The sequence below is a fragment of the Giraffa tippelskirchi genome, chromosome 5 (genome assembly GCF_054371585.1).
Source record: "Giraffa tippelskirchi isolate mGirTip1 chromosome 5, T2T-mGirTip1v1.2.pri, whole genome shotgun sequence".
Lineage (NCBI taxonomy): Eukaryota > Metazoa > Chordata > Mammalia > Artiodactyla > Giraffidae > Giraffa > Giraffa tippelskirchi.
Genome location: NC_137279.1, coordinates 187,225,377 through 187,244,611, shown reverse-complemented (window position 1 = coordinate 187,244,611; position 19,235 = coordinate 187,225,377). Strand labels below are relative to the sequence as shown.

Genomic DNA, 19,235 nt, shown 5'->3' with positions numbered 1-19,235 from the left:
TTACTGATATTTCTCCCGGCAATCTTGATTCCAGCTTGTGCTTCATCCAGCCCAGCGTTTCTCATGATGTACTCTCAATATAAGTTAAATAAGCAGGGTGACAATGTATAGCCTTGACGTACTCCTTTTCCTAATTGGAACCAGTCTGTTGTTCCATGTCCAGCTCTAACTATTGCTTCCTGACCTGCATACAGGTTTCTCAAGAGGCAGGTCAAGTGGTCTGGTATTCCCATCTCTTTCAGAATTTTCCACAGTTTATTGTGATCCACACAGTCAAAGGCTTTGGCATAGTCAATAAAGCAGAAATAGATGTTTTTCTGGAACTCTCTTGCTTGTTCGATGATCCAGCCGATATTGGCAATTTGATGTCTGGTTCCTCTGCCTTTTCTAAAACCAGCTTGAACATCTGGAAGTTCACGGTTCACGTATTGCTGAAGCCTGACTTGGAGAATTTTGAGCATTACTTTACTAGCATGTGAGATGAGTGCAATTGTGCGGTAGTTTGAGCATTCTTTGGCATTGTCTTTCTTTGAGATTGGAACGAAAACTGACCTTTTCCAGTCCTGTGGCCACTGCTGAGTTTTCCAAATTTGCTGGCATATCGAGTGCAGCACTTTCACAGCATCATCTTTGAGGATTTGAAATAGCTCAACTGGAATTCCATCACCTCCACTGGCTTTGTTCGTAGTGATGCTTTCTAAGGCCCACTTGACTTCACATTCCAGGATGTCTGGCTCTAGGTGAGTGATCACACCATCGTGATTATCTGGGTCATGAAGATCTTTTTTGTACAGTTCTTCTGTGTATTCTTGCCACCTCTTCTTAATATCTTCTGCTTCTGTTAGGTCCATACCATTTCTGTCCTTTATCGAGCCTATCTTGGCATGAACTGTTCCTTTGGTATCTCTAATTTTCTTGAAGTTATCTCTCGTCTTTCCCAATCTGTTTTTTTCCTCTATTTCTTTGCATTGATCACTGAGGAAGGCTTTCTTATCTCTCCTTGCTATTCTCTGGAACTCTGCATTCAGATGGAAATATCTTTCCTTTTCTCCTTTGCTTTTCACTTTCTTCTCTTCCCAGCTATCTGTAAGGCCTCCTCAGACAGCCATTTTGCTTTTTTGCATTTCTTTTCCATGGGGATTGTCTTGATCCCTGTCTCCTGTACAAAGTCATGAACCTCTGTCTATAGTTCATCAGGCACTCTGTCTATCAGATCTAGTCCCTTAAATCTATTTGTCACTTCCACTGTATACTCATAAGGGATTTGATCTAGGTCATACCTGAATGGGCTAGTGGTTTTCCCTACTTTCTTCAATTTAAGTCTGAATTTGGCAATAAGCAGTTCATGATCTGAGCCACAGTCTGCTCCCAGTCTTGTTTTTTCTGACTGTATAGAGCCTCTCCATCTTTGGCTGCAAAGAACATAATCAATCTGATTTCGATGTTGACCATCTGGTGATGTCCACATGTAGAGTCTTCTCTTGTGTTGTTGGAATAGGGTGTTTGCTATGACCAGTGCATTCTCTTGGCAAAACTCTATTAGCCTTTGCCCTGCTCATTATTAGAGAAATGCAAATCAAAACTACAATGAGGTATCACCACACACAGGTCAGCATGGCCATCATCAAAAAAATCTACAAACAATAATTTCTGGAGAGCGTGTGGAAAAAAGGGAACCCTCCTGCACTGTTAGTGGAAATGCAACTTGATATAGCCACTATGGAGAACAGTGTGGAGATTGCTTAAAATAGTAGGAATGAAACTACCATATGACCCAACAATCCCACTACTGGGCATATACCCTGAGGAAACCATAACTGAAAAGGACACGTGTACCCCAGTGTTCACTGCAGCACTATTTACAATAGCCAGGACATGGAAGCAATGCAGATGTCCACTGACAGATGAACGGATAGAGAAGCAGTGGTACATATACACAATGGAATATTACTCACCTACAAAAAGGAATGCATCTGAGTCAGTTCTAATGAGGTGGATGAACCTAGAGCCTGTTATACAGTGTGAAGTCAGTGCAAAAGAGAAAGACAAATATCACATATATCAAACCATTTACCTGAAGGAACCATGCATCGGTGCCCCACCCGGATCCCTGTGTTCTTATATCTTAATGCACAGGGCCTGACCTCCAGCACAGCATCTGCATTTCTCTCCCGCGGGCTCTCTCTGAACTTTAAAGCCCTCTTACCTGCCTTTGTGGACCCCCGGAAGTACAGGGAAATGAATACCACGGGAGCAGCCAATCACCAACAGGGAAAGTGCTGGGATCCCCAAGGGCCTTGTGCCTCCAGTGGGATAAATCTACCGTGTTTTCTGCACTGGCTGCCAGCGGCAAGCAGCAGGATTCAGCTCCAGCTGCCCACAGAGAGCTGCCTTCTTGGTGGTCATCACTCCCCACCCTACTCCCCACTCCTCTTCAGGGTTTCCTTCCCTTTGCAAATAAACTGCTTGCCCGTGAATCCTCACATTAATGAAGCCAAAACAAACAAACTTTGATTTGTTGGAAGGCCCTTTCCCATGGAAAAAGTCACGGATATGTATGTACAAAGACTTAGCTACTGGAATATTTAGTGATGTCCTTTTTATAAAGGAAAATAAAAGTGAATACACCTGGAAGTTGTGGTTATATAAATCCTGGTATATTCATGCAATAGAATATTCCTTGGCCCCTTAAATTAAATGTTATATAAAGACCTGGAGAAAGCATTCACAATAGGGTAAGGGGTAAGGTGAAGGAAGAATGTGTTTTCTAAATTATTCATTCACTTTCCTTCAATATACCAAATATGGTATATTCGCAATAATTTTATAACTCCACATATTTGCCAAAATAACAAGCGTGGTTATTTGCAGGGAACATGAGTAATGGTGACTTTAATTTCCTTGCATGTGTACGTGTACACCTTTTTCAAATTTTCTGTCAGAATCATGTATTACTTTTGTAGCTAGAACATGTAGTTTCATAACAAATAAATGCAACACCCATGAAGAGAACACCTAACAAATATAATTAATGTAAATTTATTAAGGTATTTTGAGTTATCACATCGAAAAAATATACTTTCCAGTCACTATAATTTAGGCATCTGTCAAATTCAAATCTGTTTGGCACAAGCAATGATTATCTACTCAGGCACATCACCCACCAATTTTATACATCATTCTTTCCCCACTAAAGTCAGAAATCACACACTGTCTTAGAAGAACTCTATATCATTCATTCATATCACATCAAGGACAAGGAACAGACATCTCCTTATTTAGATGCACAGTGGCATCTGTGAAGCTTGAGCATAATTTGGAACCAGCCATAATTGGTGCAGGAATGTATCTACAGATGCTGGATACACTCCTGGGGGGAGGCGGAGGAAGACATGGCTCCCAGACAGGTCCCATTTCTGAGTAGGAAAAGTATTATAGGTTGAAGGAAGGACCTACCGGTTCTCTTAAGTCATTTGAAAGATGACAAGTGAAGTCCAGATTAAAGTGCTGGAGGGAGCAGCAAAGAGACTCAAATATCTCTGCCTGTGTGTGTGACTAGGGACTGGATCATTTTTATTTTTCAAAACACACTCTGGGGCGTCATTTTCTGGCAAAGTAGTTCTTGAGTAAGCATAACATGAATTTAACCTTTCTCTAAAGTTTCCAACCCAGTTCTCAGTGTGTCTTGGATTTATGAGATTTCTTCGCTCTCTCTTTCTTCCCAAAGCATTTCCGGAAGGCGAAGGCACAGGCCTTAAAGGTGATGAAGATGACGGTCAGCGCGACCGCCAGGAGGAAGCCAATCACATCCAGAGAGTGGTACTGGTACCAGGTGAGGTCATGGGCCGCAGGGCGCAGGTGGGAGGCGCCCTTGTGCCTCATCACAAACTCCACCCAGAACACGGCCAGGTCCAGAGGCTCTATGGGGCGGTCCTTGTGAAGTCTGGAGAGACGCATGATGTTTTCCTTATAGCTGAACACAAAGACAGTTATGTGAATGCCTGGAACACCAGCAGTAGTGAACCATCCTCCCTCTATCCTTGCTTCCAGTTAGGAACGCTACCAGATTTTCCAAACGTGGTAGAGTTTCTATTGTAATCAGAAACACACACACATACACCAAATATTCTTCATCTCTTAAAACTGGAAGCCAAAATTTTAAGTTATTTGAAACTTGCTTCCTACTCTTCTTCTTCTCTTTCTAGTGATATCCTTATAGGAAATTAGTCATACTTTTCGGTAACTAGATAAAGAAATAAAGGAACAGGTCATCTCAGAAATTATTAATGATTTCCCATTCAATGAAACTGAAAATAATCACTTGTAGCCAACGTAAAAGACATTTTAAAGTGCCGTATCCAAGACAGTGATATACTTTCAACTACTGAGGCATCAGACCATCTAAGTGTTAAATTTTGCATGAGGGAGTGTCTATGCAGCCTGTTAAGGAAAAAATGGATTCCTGTTTATTTTGGACCATGTGAACAGCTGTGAAAAGGAAAAATATACCCATTTAAATGCAGAGTTCCAAAGAATAGTAAGGAGAGATAAGAAAGCCTTCCTCGGTGATCAATGCAAAGAAATAGAGGAAAACAATAGAATGGGAAACAGTAGAGATCTCTTCAAGAAAATTAGAGATACCAAGGGACATTTCATGCAAAGATGGGCTCAATAAAGGACAAAAATGGTAGGGACCTAACAGAAGCAGAAGATATTAAGAGGTGGCAAGAATACACAGAAGAACTGTACAAAAAAGATCTTCACCACCCAGACAATCACGATGGTGTGATCATTCACCTGGAGCCAGACATTCTGAAATGTGAAGTCAAGTGGGCGTTAGGAAGCATCACTACGAACAAAGCTAGTGGAGGTGATGGAATTCCAGTTGAGCTATTTCAAATCCTGAAAGATGACGCTGTGAAAGTGCTGCAGTCAATATGCCAGCAAATTTGGAAAACTCAGCAGTGGCCACAGGACTGGAAAAGGTCAGTTTTCATTCCAATTCCAAAGAAAGGCAATGCCAAAGAATGCTCAAACTACCACACAATTGCACTCATCTCACATGCTCATAAAGTAATGCTCAAAATTCTCCAAGCTAGGCTTCAGCAATACGTGAACCGTGAACTTCCAGATGTTCAAACTGGTTTTAGAAAAGGCAGAGGAACCAGAGATCAAATTGCCAACATTCGATGGATCATCGAAAAAGCAAGAGAGTTCCAGAAAAACATCTATTTCTGCTTTATTGACTATGCCAAAGCCTTTGACTGTGTGGATCACAATAAACTGTGAAATCCTGAGAGAGATGGGAATACCAGACCTCCTGACCTGTCTCTTGAGAAACCTGTATGCAGGTCAGGAAGCAACAGTTAGAACTGGACACGGAGCAACAGACTGGTTCCAAATAGGAAAAGGAGTATGTCAACGCTGTATATTGTCACCCTGCTCATTTAACTTATATGCAGAGTACATCATGAGAAATGCTGGGCTGAATGAAGCACAAGCTGGAATCAAGATTGCCGGGAGAAATATCAATAACCTTGGGTATGCAGATGACACCACCCTTATGGCAGAAAGTGAAGAAGAACTAAAGAGCCTCTTGATGAAAGTGAAAGAGGAGAGTGAAAAAGTTGGCTTAAAACTCAACATTCAGAAAACTAAGATCATGGCATCTGGTCCCATCACTTCATGGCAGATAGATGGGGCAACAGTGGAAAACAGTGGCTGACTTTATTTTTCTGGGCTCCAAAATCACTGCAGATGGTGATTGCAGCCATGAAATTAAAAGACGCTTACTCCTTGGAAGGAAAGTTATGACCAACGTAGACAGCATGTTAAAAAGCAGAGACATTACTTTGCCAACAAGGGCCTGTCTAGTCAAGGCTATGGTTTTTCCAGTGGTCATGCATGGATGTGAGAGTGTAAGAAAGCTGAGCACCGAAGAATTAATGCTTTTGAACTGTGGTGTTGGAGAAGACTCTTGAGAGTCCCTTGGACTGCAAGGAGATCCAACCAGTCCATCCTAAAGGAGATCAATCCTGGGTGTTCATTGGAAGGACTGATGTTGAAGCTGAAACTCCAATACTTTGGCCACCTGATGCGAAGAGCTGACTCATTGGAAAAGACCCTGATGGCTGGGAAAGATTGAGGGCAGGAGGAGAAGGGGACAACAGAGGATGAGATGGCTGGATGGCATCACCAACTCGATGGACATGGGTTTGGGTGGACTCCGGGAGTTGGTGATGGACAGGGAGGCCTTGCGTGCTGTGGTTCATGGGGTTGCAAAGAGTCGGACACGACTGAATGACTGAACTGAACTGAACAGCTGTGTCAATATCCAGCTCCAAAATGGGTTTGATACTTGATCTCTTAGTATGGATGCACTAGAAGAAGAAAGAGAAAGAGAAGGAAGAGAAGGAGAAGGAGGAGGTGGCAAGGGGAAGAAAAGAGGGAAGAAACAGAAAAGCAGGACACTTATTCAGGAGTGATTGTGGTCGTATCTGTCCTTAAACGTGTCCATCATTTTATGTGGGTATATTATTATAATGTATTATTAACACTCGGCCATAAATTATGTTAAACACCTTCCTTTATATAAATTGTCTCATACAAAATAGATTTTCTTGGACTTTCACTCATTAATTTATTAAGCACCTGTTATGGCCTAGTTTTATAACCCAATGTTGGAAATTTTTTCACTTCTCTTTATCTTCTCTTTATCTCTTTATCTTTCCGCTTCTCTAAACTGGGTGCAGTCCCAGTTTAGAGTTTTGGGAACAAGGAGATTCACATGAGATGGATCAGAAAGGAATAAAGTTAGTAACTTGAAATGACTGATTAGTATTTGATTTTTTTTTTAAATAGTAATGTACCAGAGAACTTCTACCATGTCACTTTTAGATTACAAGTAGTTGTCCATACCACTGAACAAAAGGTCAAAGTTACATCACCAATATGAACCTCAAGAATGAGTTTCCAGCATATGAAAAGAAATCAGGCTTCCATTGTAGTGATGCGTGAACAGCATGACCTTATGCTGACAAGTTGGGCTGCCAGGAGCCGATTGAAATGATGGATAAGAACCACATCAACTCCTCTGCGAAGGTTGTTACTAACACTGTGGGCACTTAACCGTGGGGTTATGTAGACAATTCTTTTTTAATCAGAAGCTTCACACACATGTGAGCACCATCATTTCTTGCTCATTTTCCCTTGTCTAGGTTTGGTTTTTCCCCTGCGTAGTGTCTCTTCCTATGTGAACACATTCCAGTCTTTTTACATCTGTCTTCCTGACTGATGTCTCCTTCAAAATGAAGAAACTATGGGTAAAGGTTCCTGATACTCTCATAGATACACACACATATACACACATGCATGCATGTGCACATACATAACTGACTGTTGGATGAAGTCCATTTCTGTCCATAACTTCTTCCTAGAAGGTTCTGATCAGCCTATTACTTGTAGCAATTGACAGCAATACAATAAAGTTCACACAGAGATAATTTGATCTAATGGCTTTTGCCTATTGATTTGTTTTCAGAGCCACATTTGAACAAACTTGACTTTGCTTTTATCACAAGCCTTTGTCATAGCATATCTCACATACACACATACACCCACAGATTTTCAAACCCCCATGGGCAAAATTTCTCACAGGTTTCAGTGCTGGGAAAAGCCATACCTTTAAGTACCTGATTTGTTTTTATCTTGGACACTATGCTTCTTCTAATGGAATATTTCTCTCTTTGCAGGAACTTAGAGATCAGACATTTATTATATTGACATTTTTTAAATAAATTGAAATTTTAAGTATACCAGGGGAAATAATATTTAAAATCATTTTTATGATAAATTCTATAGGAATTAAAGCACCTTTGTATAAAATAAGTGGTAATAACCCCAAGTCATCTTCCTTATAAACTAGATCTTGGTGTATTTGTTTTTGCATCTGAACGGTTATTGTGAGAGATGGCCAAAATACAGGTAACAAGTATTCCTGGGTAGTTTTCTCTTACCTTTTGTCATTTATGACAGCTTTCAGGGCATTTTCTAAATCTTCCGAACTCATTTCCAGGACATTCAAGGTCACTCCAGCTCCCCGGGTCTCCATGCGCTTTGCATTGTCCATCTGATCACCAAACAAGGGCATCATCACCATGGGAACACCGTTGCATATTCCTTCATAAATGCCATGGGAACCAGAATGTGTAATAAAGGCCCGAGTCTTTGGGTGACCTGAGGAGAAAAGCAGGGGGTGATGCCACCAGTCAAGCCACCGAGTTTCACCATCTGACATCATCTGGGTTCTCCAGGCACGCTCAGGGCCCAGTGCCATCCACACGTGGCCCTTGCAGAAATGTGCGGAAGCGAATGTGGGTTGAGATATCCTACTGGGTAAAAGGCAATGTGGGATACGTTGACAATAATCCTTTCCAGCTAAACAATCCTTTAGAATAGCTCTGCCTGAGTGACTTTCTTAATTTAAGCTTGGTTAGACCCTACATGCTAAATCCTCCCCACATACCAAGCAGATCATTTTGGGGCAGCCACTTGACAAGTTTTGTATTCTTCGCAAGATTCGGTGGTGGAGTCCCAGTGTACCGCCACAGGACCTTGCAGAAGCAAAAAAAAAAAAAAAACCCAAGTGTAAGAACGTACACATACAATTTTTAAAACAAACAAGACATCAGCTATAGTAGCTAGAAATTGGAGTCTCTGAATGAATATAATCTTGGAAAAGGTGGGAGGTATGATGATTAAGAAGGCTTTTGGAGACAAGTAACATTCTGCATCTCATTCCAGAGGCTTGATTCCATGGGTGTGTTCACTTTGTGAATCTGTGAAAATTCAGCAAGTTGTATATCTATGATTTTTGCACTTTTCTGCACTTCAAGGGAAATTTTACATAATAAAATGAGTGGGCGTGGAACTACAAAAGCAGAAATCTAAGAAATGAATCCAGTGTCCTCACCAATTGCTTTCTGGAGAAATATTCTTACGCAATATGAAGAAACACTATCCTGCTCATTTTAATTCTAAAAAATAAATTCTCTTTAATACACTTTTGAGTCAGTTAAGAGAGAAAGAGACCTCGTGCAGTGGATCATGGTTTAACAGTGTAGTTGAGAGTGAAATAGAAAAAAAAAAAAAAAAGAAACTTTGGATTATTAATAATAACTGGGAAATGGCAGGGAAATCCAAGTTTAAAGCCCAACTCATAAATTAATTTAGTTATTGAAAGTCTGGAATTAGAACTGTTGTGAAGATAGATAAAAAAGAAAAATCATATAGAATCTTCTTACTGTCTGAGGTATTTTGCCCAAAGCATCAGCAATTTCCATAGCTTTGTGCTCCGGAATCTCTGAGACCATTGAGCCCAAAGAGAAAACCACAATTCCATGTTCTCCAGAAGCATTTACATAGGCTTCAAATTCCTAGAAGCAGAAGAGAAATTTCCAGTTAATTTTTTCTCATATTCTTTGGTGACTGTATGCATTCAGCTCTGAATAAGCTATCTTCCTCTTAAGAAAGTGATTATACGAGTGTGTATTGTGTGTGTGTGTGTGTGTGTGTGTGTGTGTGTGTGATAGAGACACAAAGTATTCATGTGTGTTGTAACTTCCCTCCCTCCCCAAGTCCTTTCCATCACAAAGGAGGAAGGCTTCCTGCTTACAGAGTTATCGCCTGGGTTCTCCTTTGAAATGTAGATTCCAAAGTAATGGGAGGTAAAGCCAGATCCATATCCCCAGGGCTTCACGCAGCTGGGAAAGTTTGGAAGGAAGCAGGTTTTGGGGAGGAGGGCTGAAGGAGCGAGCTGAAGGCAATAGGAAGAAGGGAGGAAAGGGGAAGGAGCCTCCTGCAGAGAGGAGCGAGGTTTCAGCAGATTCTGCGAAAGGAAACATTGGAGGAGAGGAACACTGTCCAAAGAGAATTTCAGCAAACTCTGTGGACTCGAAAGCTCCGACAGTTCCTCTCTAAGAAAATCTATGTAAAGACCCGTATTACTTTTCAAGACCTCTAGAATATTCTTTTTATGCTGAAAGAATGAATGGAGTCAAAGCACAAAGCTACAGAGGACATTAAGAATTAGACTCACGATTAAGGAAAAACCTCAAATAGCAAAAAATCCTTCCACAACTCTTGCTTCCCTGCAGCCTGCGGCAGTGTTTCCCTATGGCAGTCAATACACATGAACGAGTAAAGCTCATATCCATGTCAAATCCATGCTGAAATGTAACCAATCAACAGTGCATTTTCTCAACCTTTCCTGGAGAAGAGTTTCTAAGGTGTTGAAGTCAACTTGCCTGCTTTAGCAGAAAGAATATACAGAAACATATTTGGATCTTTCTCTGCTGATTCTGTAAACTGTTCCTCCTTAGGTATGAAAAACACAAAATAAGGGACAGAAACCCTTGCCAAGTGTGTCCCAGCGATTTGAGCCCCTTCTGTCAGGTTCAGAGAAGGTTAAGGGCATGTGAGTAAACCCTGACCTCCAAAGCCTCTTGGTAGGAAAGAGAAACAGGCGCAATTTTCACGCACCCAGCCTATGACCCTCACCTAGTGCCAGCTTCCTGTTCCAAAAGTGGGTTCCTTAATTCACTATGTCCCTCACAGTCATCCAAGGAAGTCTGCACGTGTAAGGCTGCTCCACTGACTCAGGAAGCATCCAGCCAAGATCACCTGCAGGCATACAGCCTTGGCTACTTAAGGACAAAGCTCAAGACGAGGCAAGGAGACTTTTGGAAGAATCAGGGCCAGATGACCCAAGGAATAAGGAATGAAGAACAGAGAGAGGGTGGCATGCCAACCCCTGTGTGGGTTATACCAGCTTGTTCTCCTCTGCATGTGAGACAGGATCATTCGAAAACTAGGGGCTGAGTGCATTCAAAGTCCTTCCCTTTACTAACAGCATCCTATTGCCATTGTGACGACTTTTAAAATCAAGGAGTAATTTGGCAAGGGGGGGGGTGCGGTGGGAGCTGGGGGCATGCCATGCAGCTTGTGGGATCTTAGTTCCCCAACCAAGAACTGAACCCATCAAGTGAGTTTTGGTGTATTTGAACTATCAACTATGATTGATTTGCCAGTTAACAATGAATCTTACAACTACTACTAGAACCCGAGTAATCTGTGGCTCCTTGAATGAAGCAGGAAGATGGATATTAGAAAATGTCTGTGTGTGTAGGGTGAGAATCAGAGATGGCAGGGATCCCAGCTAGTAAGTACACGTTACAGGTTACGACCTGGCAAAGGCCTATACCTTAAGGAATAAGGGATAGATTTAGAGATCAATGTCAAATAAAAGCTCTGAAAATGATAGGGATAGAATGAAGGGACAAAATAGATGATTACATAGTTAATCCCACTAGGGGATTTTAAGTAGAAAAACATAGGAGACCCCTGTAAGTTCACGATTACTTGAGAAAGCAGGTTTCCTTAACCACAAAACCAAGCAGGCTTGCTTAACAAAACCAGGCAGCAGAACATGGTGTGTGCCCCAAAACAGTAAAACAATGGTAGCGTGAGACCCACATCCTGCCCAGTGAGTTCAGTAAGTTAATGATTCCTAGGACTTGCTGTCTACACACATAATCGTGGACCTAGCCTGACCATATAGGGACAAGAAAACTCCCCTGGAGGAGGAGTGAATGATGGAAGCATGACGTCTACTCAAGAAAGGCAAAGGTCTTCTCCCCCTCCCTGCTTTTCCTTTGATCATAAAACTGTAGCACACTAAGTTCTCAGGTGTGGCATTTCTCACCCACTCTCTTGTAAGCCTCAAGTGTGTGTGCTCAGTCACTTCAGTTCAGTTGCTCAGTCGTGTCTGACTCTTTGCGACACCATGAATCGCAGCACGCCAGGCCTCCCTGTCCATCACTAACTCCCTGAGTCCATCCAAACCCATGTCCATCAAGTCGATGATGCCATCCAGCCATCTCATCCTCTGTCGTCCCCTTCTCCTCCTGCCCTCAATCTTTCCCAGCATTAGGGTCTTTTCCAATAAGTCAGCTCTTCGCATCAGGTGGCCAAAGTATTGGAGTTTCAGCTTCAACATCAGTCCTTCCAATGAACACCCAGGACTGATCTCCTTTAGGATGGACTGGTTGGATCTCCTTGCAGTCCAAGGAACTCTCAAGAGTCTTCTCCAACACCACAGTTCAAAAGCATCAATTCTTCGGCACTCAGCTTTCTTTATACTCCAATTCTCACATCTATACATGACCACTGGAAAAACCATAGCCTTGACTAGATGAACCTTTGTTGGCAAAGTAATATCTCTGCTTTTTAATATGCTGTCTAGGTTGGTCATAACTTTCCTTCCAAGGAGTAAGCATCTTTTAATTTCATGGCTGCAATCACCATCTGCAGTGATTTTGGAGCCCAGAAAAATAAAGTCAGCCACTGTTTCCACTGTTGCCCCATCTATCTGCCATGAAGTGATGGGACCGGATGCCATGATCTTAGTTTTCTGAATGTTGAGCTTTAAGCCAACTTTTTCAGTCTCCTCTTTCACTTTCATCAAGAGGCTCTTTAGTTCTTCTTCACTCTCTGCCATAAGGGTGGTGTCATCTGCATATCTGAGGTTATTGATATTTCTCCCGGCAATCTTGATTCCAGCTTGTGCTTCATCCAGCCCAGCATTTCTCACGATGTACTCTGCATATAAGTTAAATGAGTGGGGTGACAATATACAGCCTTGATGTACTCCTTTTCCTATTTGGAACCAGTCTGTTGTTCCATGTCCAGTTCTAACTGTTGCTTCCTGACCTGCATACAGGTTTCTCAAGAGGCAGGTCAGGTGGTCTGGTATTCCCATCTCTTTCAGAATTTTCCACAGTTTATTGTGATCCACAAGAATACTAGAGCGGGTTGCCATGCCCTCCTCCAAGGGATCTTCCAACCCAGGGATCGAACCTGGATCTCTCACATCTCCTACATTGGTGGGTGGATTCTTTACCACTAGCACCACCTGGGAAGCCCTAAAACCAGAATAATCCTGAACAAACCAGGATGCTGGCTACCCTGGCCGTGAACTAGGAGACTTCAGACAGGGCCCAGCACACCTGATTTTCAGAGACGGCTGCCAACCTTGATTCTGAACATGGCCATAAAGCCCAAATACTGGCCAGCCCTACTCCCAGGCTATCCCACTGTCTAGTCTGCCCCCAACAGCCTCAGGCCCTCTTTGAGGCTCCTGGTTCCCGGCAGCTGTCTTGGCCTTTCCTATCAGGCTTATCTGAAAGATCAGGGAGGCAGTATCATCCTCCCTACCCCCACGCTGAATTTCCTCCATTTTCTAGACCTCCTCTCCTTCACAAAACCCACTCTTACTTTAACCTTGTCTAGAAAGGACCAAGTCTAATGTCCCCGCCACACCCACTCAGTGTTGGGCAGGATGTGATTAGCATAAAAGGAGCACGCAGACCCATAAACCCCTAAAGCTAAATAGCAGCACTTGGCTGGAGTTTAAATGGCATGAAAGTTCATCCACAAATCACAGAATGACAAACTGCAGAGGCTATGTTATTAAGCCAGTGTTGATTCTAGGCCAAGTCAAGGCTATGGTTTTTCCAGTGGTCGTGTATGGATGTGAGAGTTGGACAGTGAAGAAAGCTGAGTGCCGCAGAATTGAGGCTTTTGAACTGTGGTGTTGGAGAAGACTCTTGAGAGTCCCTTGGACTGCAAGGAGATCCAACCAGTCCATCCTAAAGGAGATCAGTCCTGGGTGTTCATTGGAAGGACTGATGTTGAAGCTGAAACTCCAATACTTTGGCCACCTGATGCGAAGAGCTGACTCATTGGAAAAGACCCTGATCCTGGGAAAGATTGAGGGCAGGAGGAGAAGGGGACGACAGAGGATGAGATGGCTGGATGGCATCATTGACTTGATGGACATGGGTTTGGATGGACTCAGGGAGTTAGTGATGGACAGGGAGGCCTGGCGTGCTGGGGTTCACAGTGTTGCAAAGAGTCAGACACGACTGAGCAACTGAACTGAGCTGAACTGATTCTGGGCCAGTACAGGAGTCAGTAATGGTGAGGTCCACCTCCTACTTCACAAAACTTCCCCTAAACCTGGATTCCCTGGTGGCTCAGAGTAAAGAATCGGCTTGCCAATGCAGGAGATGCTGGTTCGATCCCTAGGTCAGGAAGATCCCTTGGAAAAGGAAACGGCAATGCACTCCAGTATTCTTGTGAGGGAAATTTCATGGACCGAGGAGCCTGGCGGCGGGCTGCAGTCCATGGGGTCTCAAAGTCAGACACAACTTAGCGGCTAAACAACAACAGCAACAACAGCAAAACCTTGCCCTGACTCCACACTCTCTGGAATGGCCAAAGTGTGAAGCAACATGTTGACAGCAATAAAGCTCAATCCCCTACCTTTTGTCCCATTCCAGAAAAAATGAGGCTCCCTCAAAGGGAAAATACATGCCTACATGCCCAGGAGGCTTTTTTTTCCCCCCTAAAATAAACCATTTATTGAAAAAAGAACCTTTTCCTTACATTTCATTAATCAGCCTTTTGCATAACAAACCCGTGGCTTGCCAACAACAAAAGGTAAGACTGCACAGGTGACGAACATCCCATCCCCTACTGCTCCTGTCTGAGCACAGAGGCCCCGGGCCCTGAGAGCTAGTGTCCCAGAGGTAAAGAAGCTGGGTGCCAAGTGCATTACTACTGGACAAGGACTCCCGCCTCCATCACCACCGTGTCTTGGGTGACTGAGAACCGTGGCATTTAGTGTAGTATTGGTGACCTTTCTAGGTTCAAAAGCAGTTGCAGTGTTATCAGGCACCCTGGGCCTTGTTAATCTCCTGTTTGTCAAGTGTACTGACTTTGAAACCCAGGAGGCTTTTACTAGAAGTCCTGACTTTGGTTGTGAGTTTAGTATTTTGAGTTCCAGGCTTTTATTAGATTTTTCCTTCCCAAATGCTTTTCATTTTGCAAGGAGACTCACGAAACAGTGTGTTGGAAACATGTTGCTTTATCATTGTACATTCAGAGCCACTCAGGAACACTGCAAGCTTCCTTGTCACCGCTCTTTCTTCTCCTCTTCATCATCTTCAAGTCTGTTCTTACCGATCCTCTGTTTGACTGTTTTCCTTATAACCAGCATGGATGTGTGGACACCGTCTCTGGATCTCTGTGTATTCTCAGAGATGGTCTCAGCCTGAGAGGGGACTGACATCTTGGAATTCTTCTTGGCATTGTTCTGCCATCTTTATTCTTTGATGGCATCCCAAAGGTATGCCCAACACCAAGCTGTGCTTTCTCTAGGGACTCTCATTAAAAACATTTCATCTTTATACTTGAAAAGTTCAGGACTTTTACCAAGAGCATTGGGAATAGTATGATCCCCAGTAGAGGGAAGGAAGTGCAGAGCAGCACCCTCTAAGTAACCAAGGGGAAAAGATAACAGCAGTGCGACAGACCAGCATAAATCAAGAAAAAGGGAGACGGCAAAGCAAAGTAAAAATAAATCGCAAGAGTTATAATCATATCTATTGACTGTTAAGTGCAAACAGGCGAAATTCAACCGTTAAAGGAATCTGCCTGACTAGGTTAAGAATATTGGCCGTGTAGATTTTTTGGTTTTATTTTGTTGTGTTTATCTTTTGGCAGCACGGTATGTGGGGTCTTAGTTCTGTGACCAAGAATCAAACCCACGCCCCCTTCATTGGTAGCACAGAATCTTAACCACTGGACTGCCAGGGAAGTCCCTGCTTCATGTTGGTTAAAGAGAAGGAAGAAGGTTGAAGACCTGGAGTACTAAGGAGGCACTAGAGAAATATAAACAAAAACAGTTCAGGAATGGTGATATTAATATCTAAAAATGGAATTTCAAATTAAAAGCATTTTAGTAAGACAATGGGAACTACTATCAGGTACAATTTACAGAAATATTCTCACATCTAAGCTCACTTGCACCAAACAAGGCAGCAACCAACACACATTCAATACAATTTACCACTTAAGGGGAAAATATGTCAATAAATGATATAAAGATGTGATATAAAGAAAGACAGTTGATAAAGTTCTGCGGCCTCTCCCATGAAACATCCTAAATAAAGAAGGAAATCACTTAAATAAATAAAAGCTGTTTGCCAAAACGCAACAGCAAACATGCGAAAATATCTTGCTTGGACCTGCTGGCTAACTTTCTTTCCTTTGATCTGAAATATGCCTGTTGGTTTGATGACATTTCACCCCTTTCTTTTTCTCTATCTGAAAAAGAACCATTAACGAACGGATTTCTACACTTCTGGATTTTTTCATCTTACTTTCAGAAAATCGACAGCACACCTTCTTTCTTCACCAGACCACCCCATTAGGTACAAATGTGTCCAGCAGACCATGGGGGTCTCAGAATCTTATTGCCAGGGGGTCTTCGAGGGCTTATGAGATCTCTCCCCACATTACAGGGGTGAAATCAGAGCCCCCATTCTGGAGCCCCTGTTTTGCAGCAGTGGGATGGAGGTGTCCAGGTACCACCCGACTTCTCACCTGGTGTTGTTCCTGCTGCCCAAAGTTTCCACTGGCTATGACAATTATATAATCACTTAAAACATGAAGGCTGCTCTGGCGGCTCAGTGATAAAGAATCTGCCGCTGGTGCGGGAGAATCAGGTTCAATCCCTGATCTGGCCAAGGAGCAACTAAGCCCGTGTGCCACAAGTACTGAGCCTGTGCTCTAAAGCCCGAGAGTTACAACTACTGAAGCCAGGCCCCCCTAAAACCCGTGCTTCTCAACAAGAGAAGCCACCGCCATGAGAAGCCTGTGCACCGCAACAAAGAGTAAGCCCCTCTTGCCGCAACTAGAGAAAAGCCCCGGGCAGCAACAAAGACCCAACACAGTCAAAAATTATTTTTTTAAGAAATATTACAAAATATGAATCATGTCAGAAGCTCACTAGAAATAAGTTTCATCACTCTATGAGGGTGATAGTAGCCCCTAGTAGGAGCCAGACTCAGCATCCGGAAAGTACGAGGTCTACCAGCAGATCCCCAACCAATACTTGAAGAATAAATGAAGGAATGCCCACTGAAATGTCACCTACTTGAAGAATCCTTCCCAAACTCCCGTTAGAAGGAACCTCTCCTCTATCCCCTCTGTCAAGACTTGAAACAGGATGTGAATGCTATTTTTTTTTTCTTCAAACTTCCAGTTGTGGAGGGTGAAAACATTAATATATAAGCATTTAAGAGAGTGAGATGCATGAGCTTTGAATCCAACGTCAGAACCTGGCTTTCTGGTGATTTGCTTTATTAGAGGAAGTGGAACTGCCGTGTTCAGCTTCCTATTATCTAGAAACTGGACTTTTAACTGGGAACATAAAGGCAATTTTCCCTGCCACACATGATCTATAGATGCCAAAGAATTATTTCAGCAATCTTGACTTTTGTGAGCATGACCTGACCATGGGCAAAGTGCATGCTGCACAATTTTGTTCTCTGTGAGGAACCCTGGACCCAGGGCCCTGTGTTTATGGCATTTAACCTGTGTTGCATCTAATCGATTACTATCCACTGGAGCACACAGAATAAAATGGCCCAAGTACACTTTCCTAAAGTCTCTGATAAAAAAAAACAACCTAGAAGAAGATGCCAAAGAGTTATAAATTACAACTCACTCCTAAGAGACTAGTGAAATAGAAATGAACAAGAGAAGGCATTTGAGGCTGTCTCAGCAGATCCGTGACAAGTTCATCCACTCAAAGTCCTTGCTAGAACACAGGGATATAGAGTTCCCACTCAAATACACACCTGAGACAGCGGCTTTTTGCTAGCGCAGTTGATCCCACCAACAAAAGCCATGTTGGGCATGATGGGCCTCGGGAAGTTAAACACAAAGTCACTTCTGAGAAGCCAGACAGACCCAGAGCTCATGAGATCCCGGAGAGTCACGTCTTTCTGAAGGATTTCCGAGGCAAGTGGCCCATACGGGGAATAAACCACATCACACAGCCAGCTCTCTGACAAGGTAATGAACATGTTCTTCACCCGCTGCAGGAAGGCCATGTGATCTGAGTTAAAGGACAGATACCTGGGCACGTAGGATGGTGGACTGGGGCTCTGGGTACCCTGAAAGTCCAAGCTGCACGGCAGTCCATTCAAGAAGAATATGGCAGGCACAGACAGGTACTGGGCCACGATGGGGCCGCAGGGAAGGAAAGGGTCTGTCAGCACAGCATCGAAGCTACTTGCCGCCAGGGAGGCCATCAGCTCTTTGTTGTGCAGTAAGTGGGAGCAGGCGGATAAGAGCAGAGCCGAGTCCTTTTTGACTTTCTGGTATGTTTTGATCACGCGCTTCAGGAAAGGATCATCCTCAAAAACAGTATGCCCGAGGCTGAGGAAAGTCTCTTCCAAGTCCTCCCTTTGGAATGGCACAGGGTACCTCTTCAAGGTGTAAAATGCTTCCTCTTTAACGTACACAGAGGCATCAGGGGCCACGACCACTATGTCATGTCCCCTCTGCTGCAGTGGCTGGAGGGGTGCGACCAAACTCAGCCAGTGGCTGCCGTCTACTGGGACCACCAGCAGCTTCCCGCCGTGGGACACAGAGGGGCCAAGCACACACAGCAGCAGGAGCAGGGCGACCGGGCGTTTCCCCTGGGACCCTGCTGTCATGGTTGCCCTGCCGTTGCTACCAAGACGGTCACCTGCTGGAGGCCTGCCCTCTCTCACTTACACAACACAGGAACCAAACTATACACCAAGTTAATGTTTGCTTGTGCCACGTGACCATAGCTGTCAGTCAGCTACAGACTGCTGAGCATTTACTTCTAGAGATAAAGAGGGCAGGACTTTGTCACCACAGGCAACAGGTTAACTGGCTGGAAGTCCCAAGCACCACTGGAATCACAGTCTTTTTTTATTTCTTTTCAATTGAACTATACTTGATTTACAATATTGTGTTAGTTTCAGGTGTAGAACCAAGTGATTCAGTTATATACATGCTCAGGCTCATGCACTCTTAAGCTCCCTCCACTCCCTCCCCTGCCCCCAGCGCTCAGGAGTTCACCAAGACCAAGATTCTAGGTGAGAAGAAAAGAGGTGGCAAGGCTTTGGCTCATAGGTGTGCACTTATCTGTCATTCTGAAATTCATAGTCCAATTTAAACAATAAGGGCAGTCATTCTTCTAAAGTCTCAATGTCACGAGCGTTCATCTGTAGATTACACAGAGCAAAGGGGCTGTAAAAACACAGTCACCATGTTAATGATTTTATGACTTT

The 19,235-nt window shown here is 43.4% G+C and overlaps 1 protein-coding gene across 1 annotated transcript; it reads right to left on the bottom strand.

Annotated features, from left to right (window-relative positions):
- Positions 1–3,546: 3,546 nt before the first annotated feature.
- Positions 3,547–19,169, bottom strand: UGT1A1 (UDP glucuronosyltransferase family 1 member A1). Its single transcript, XM_081491064.1, has 5 exons — positions 17,766–19,169; positions 9,303–9,434; positions 8,525–8,612; positions 8,016–8,235; positions 3,547–3,973 (listed from the first exon to the last, which is right to left on the bottom strand). The coding sequence occupies exons 1-5, from the start codon at positions 18,627–18,629 to the stop codon at positions 3,676–3,678; spliced, it is 1,602 nt and encodes a 533-aa protein (XP_081347190.1). The 5' UTR covers positions 18,630–19,169; the 3' UTR covers positions 3,547–3,675.
- Positions 19,170–19,235: the final 66 nt, after the last annotated feature.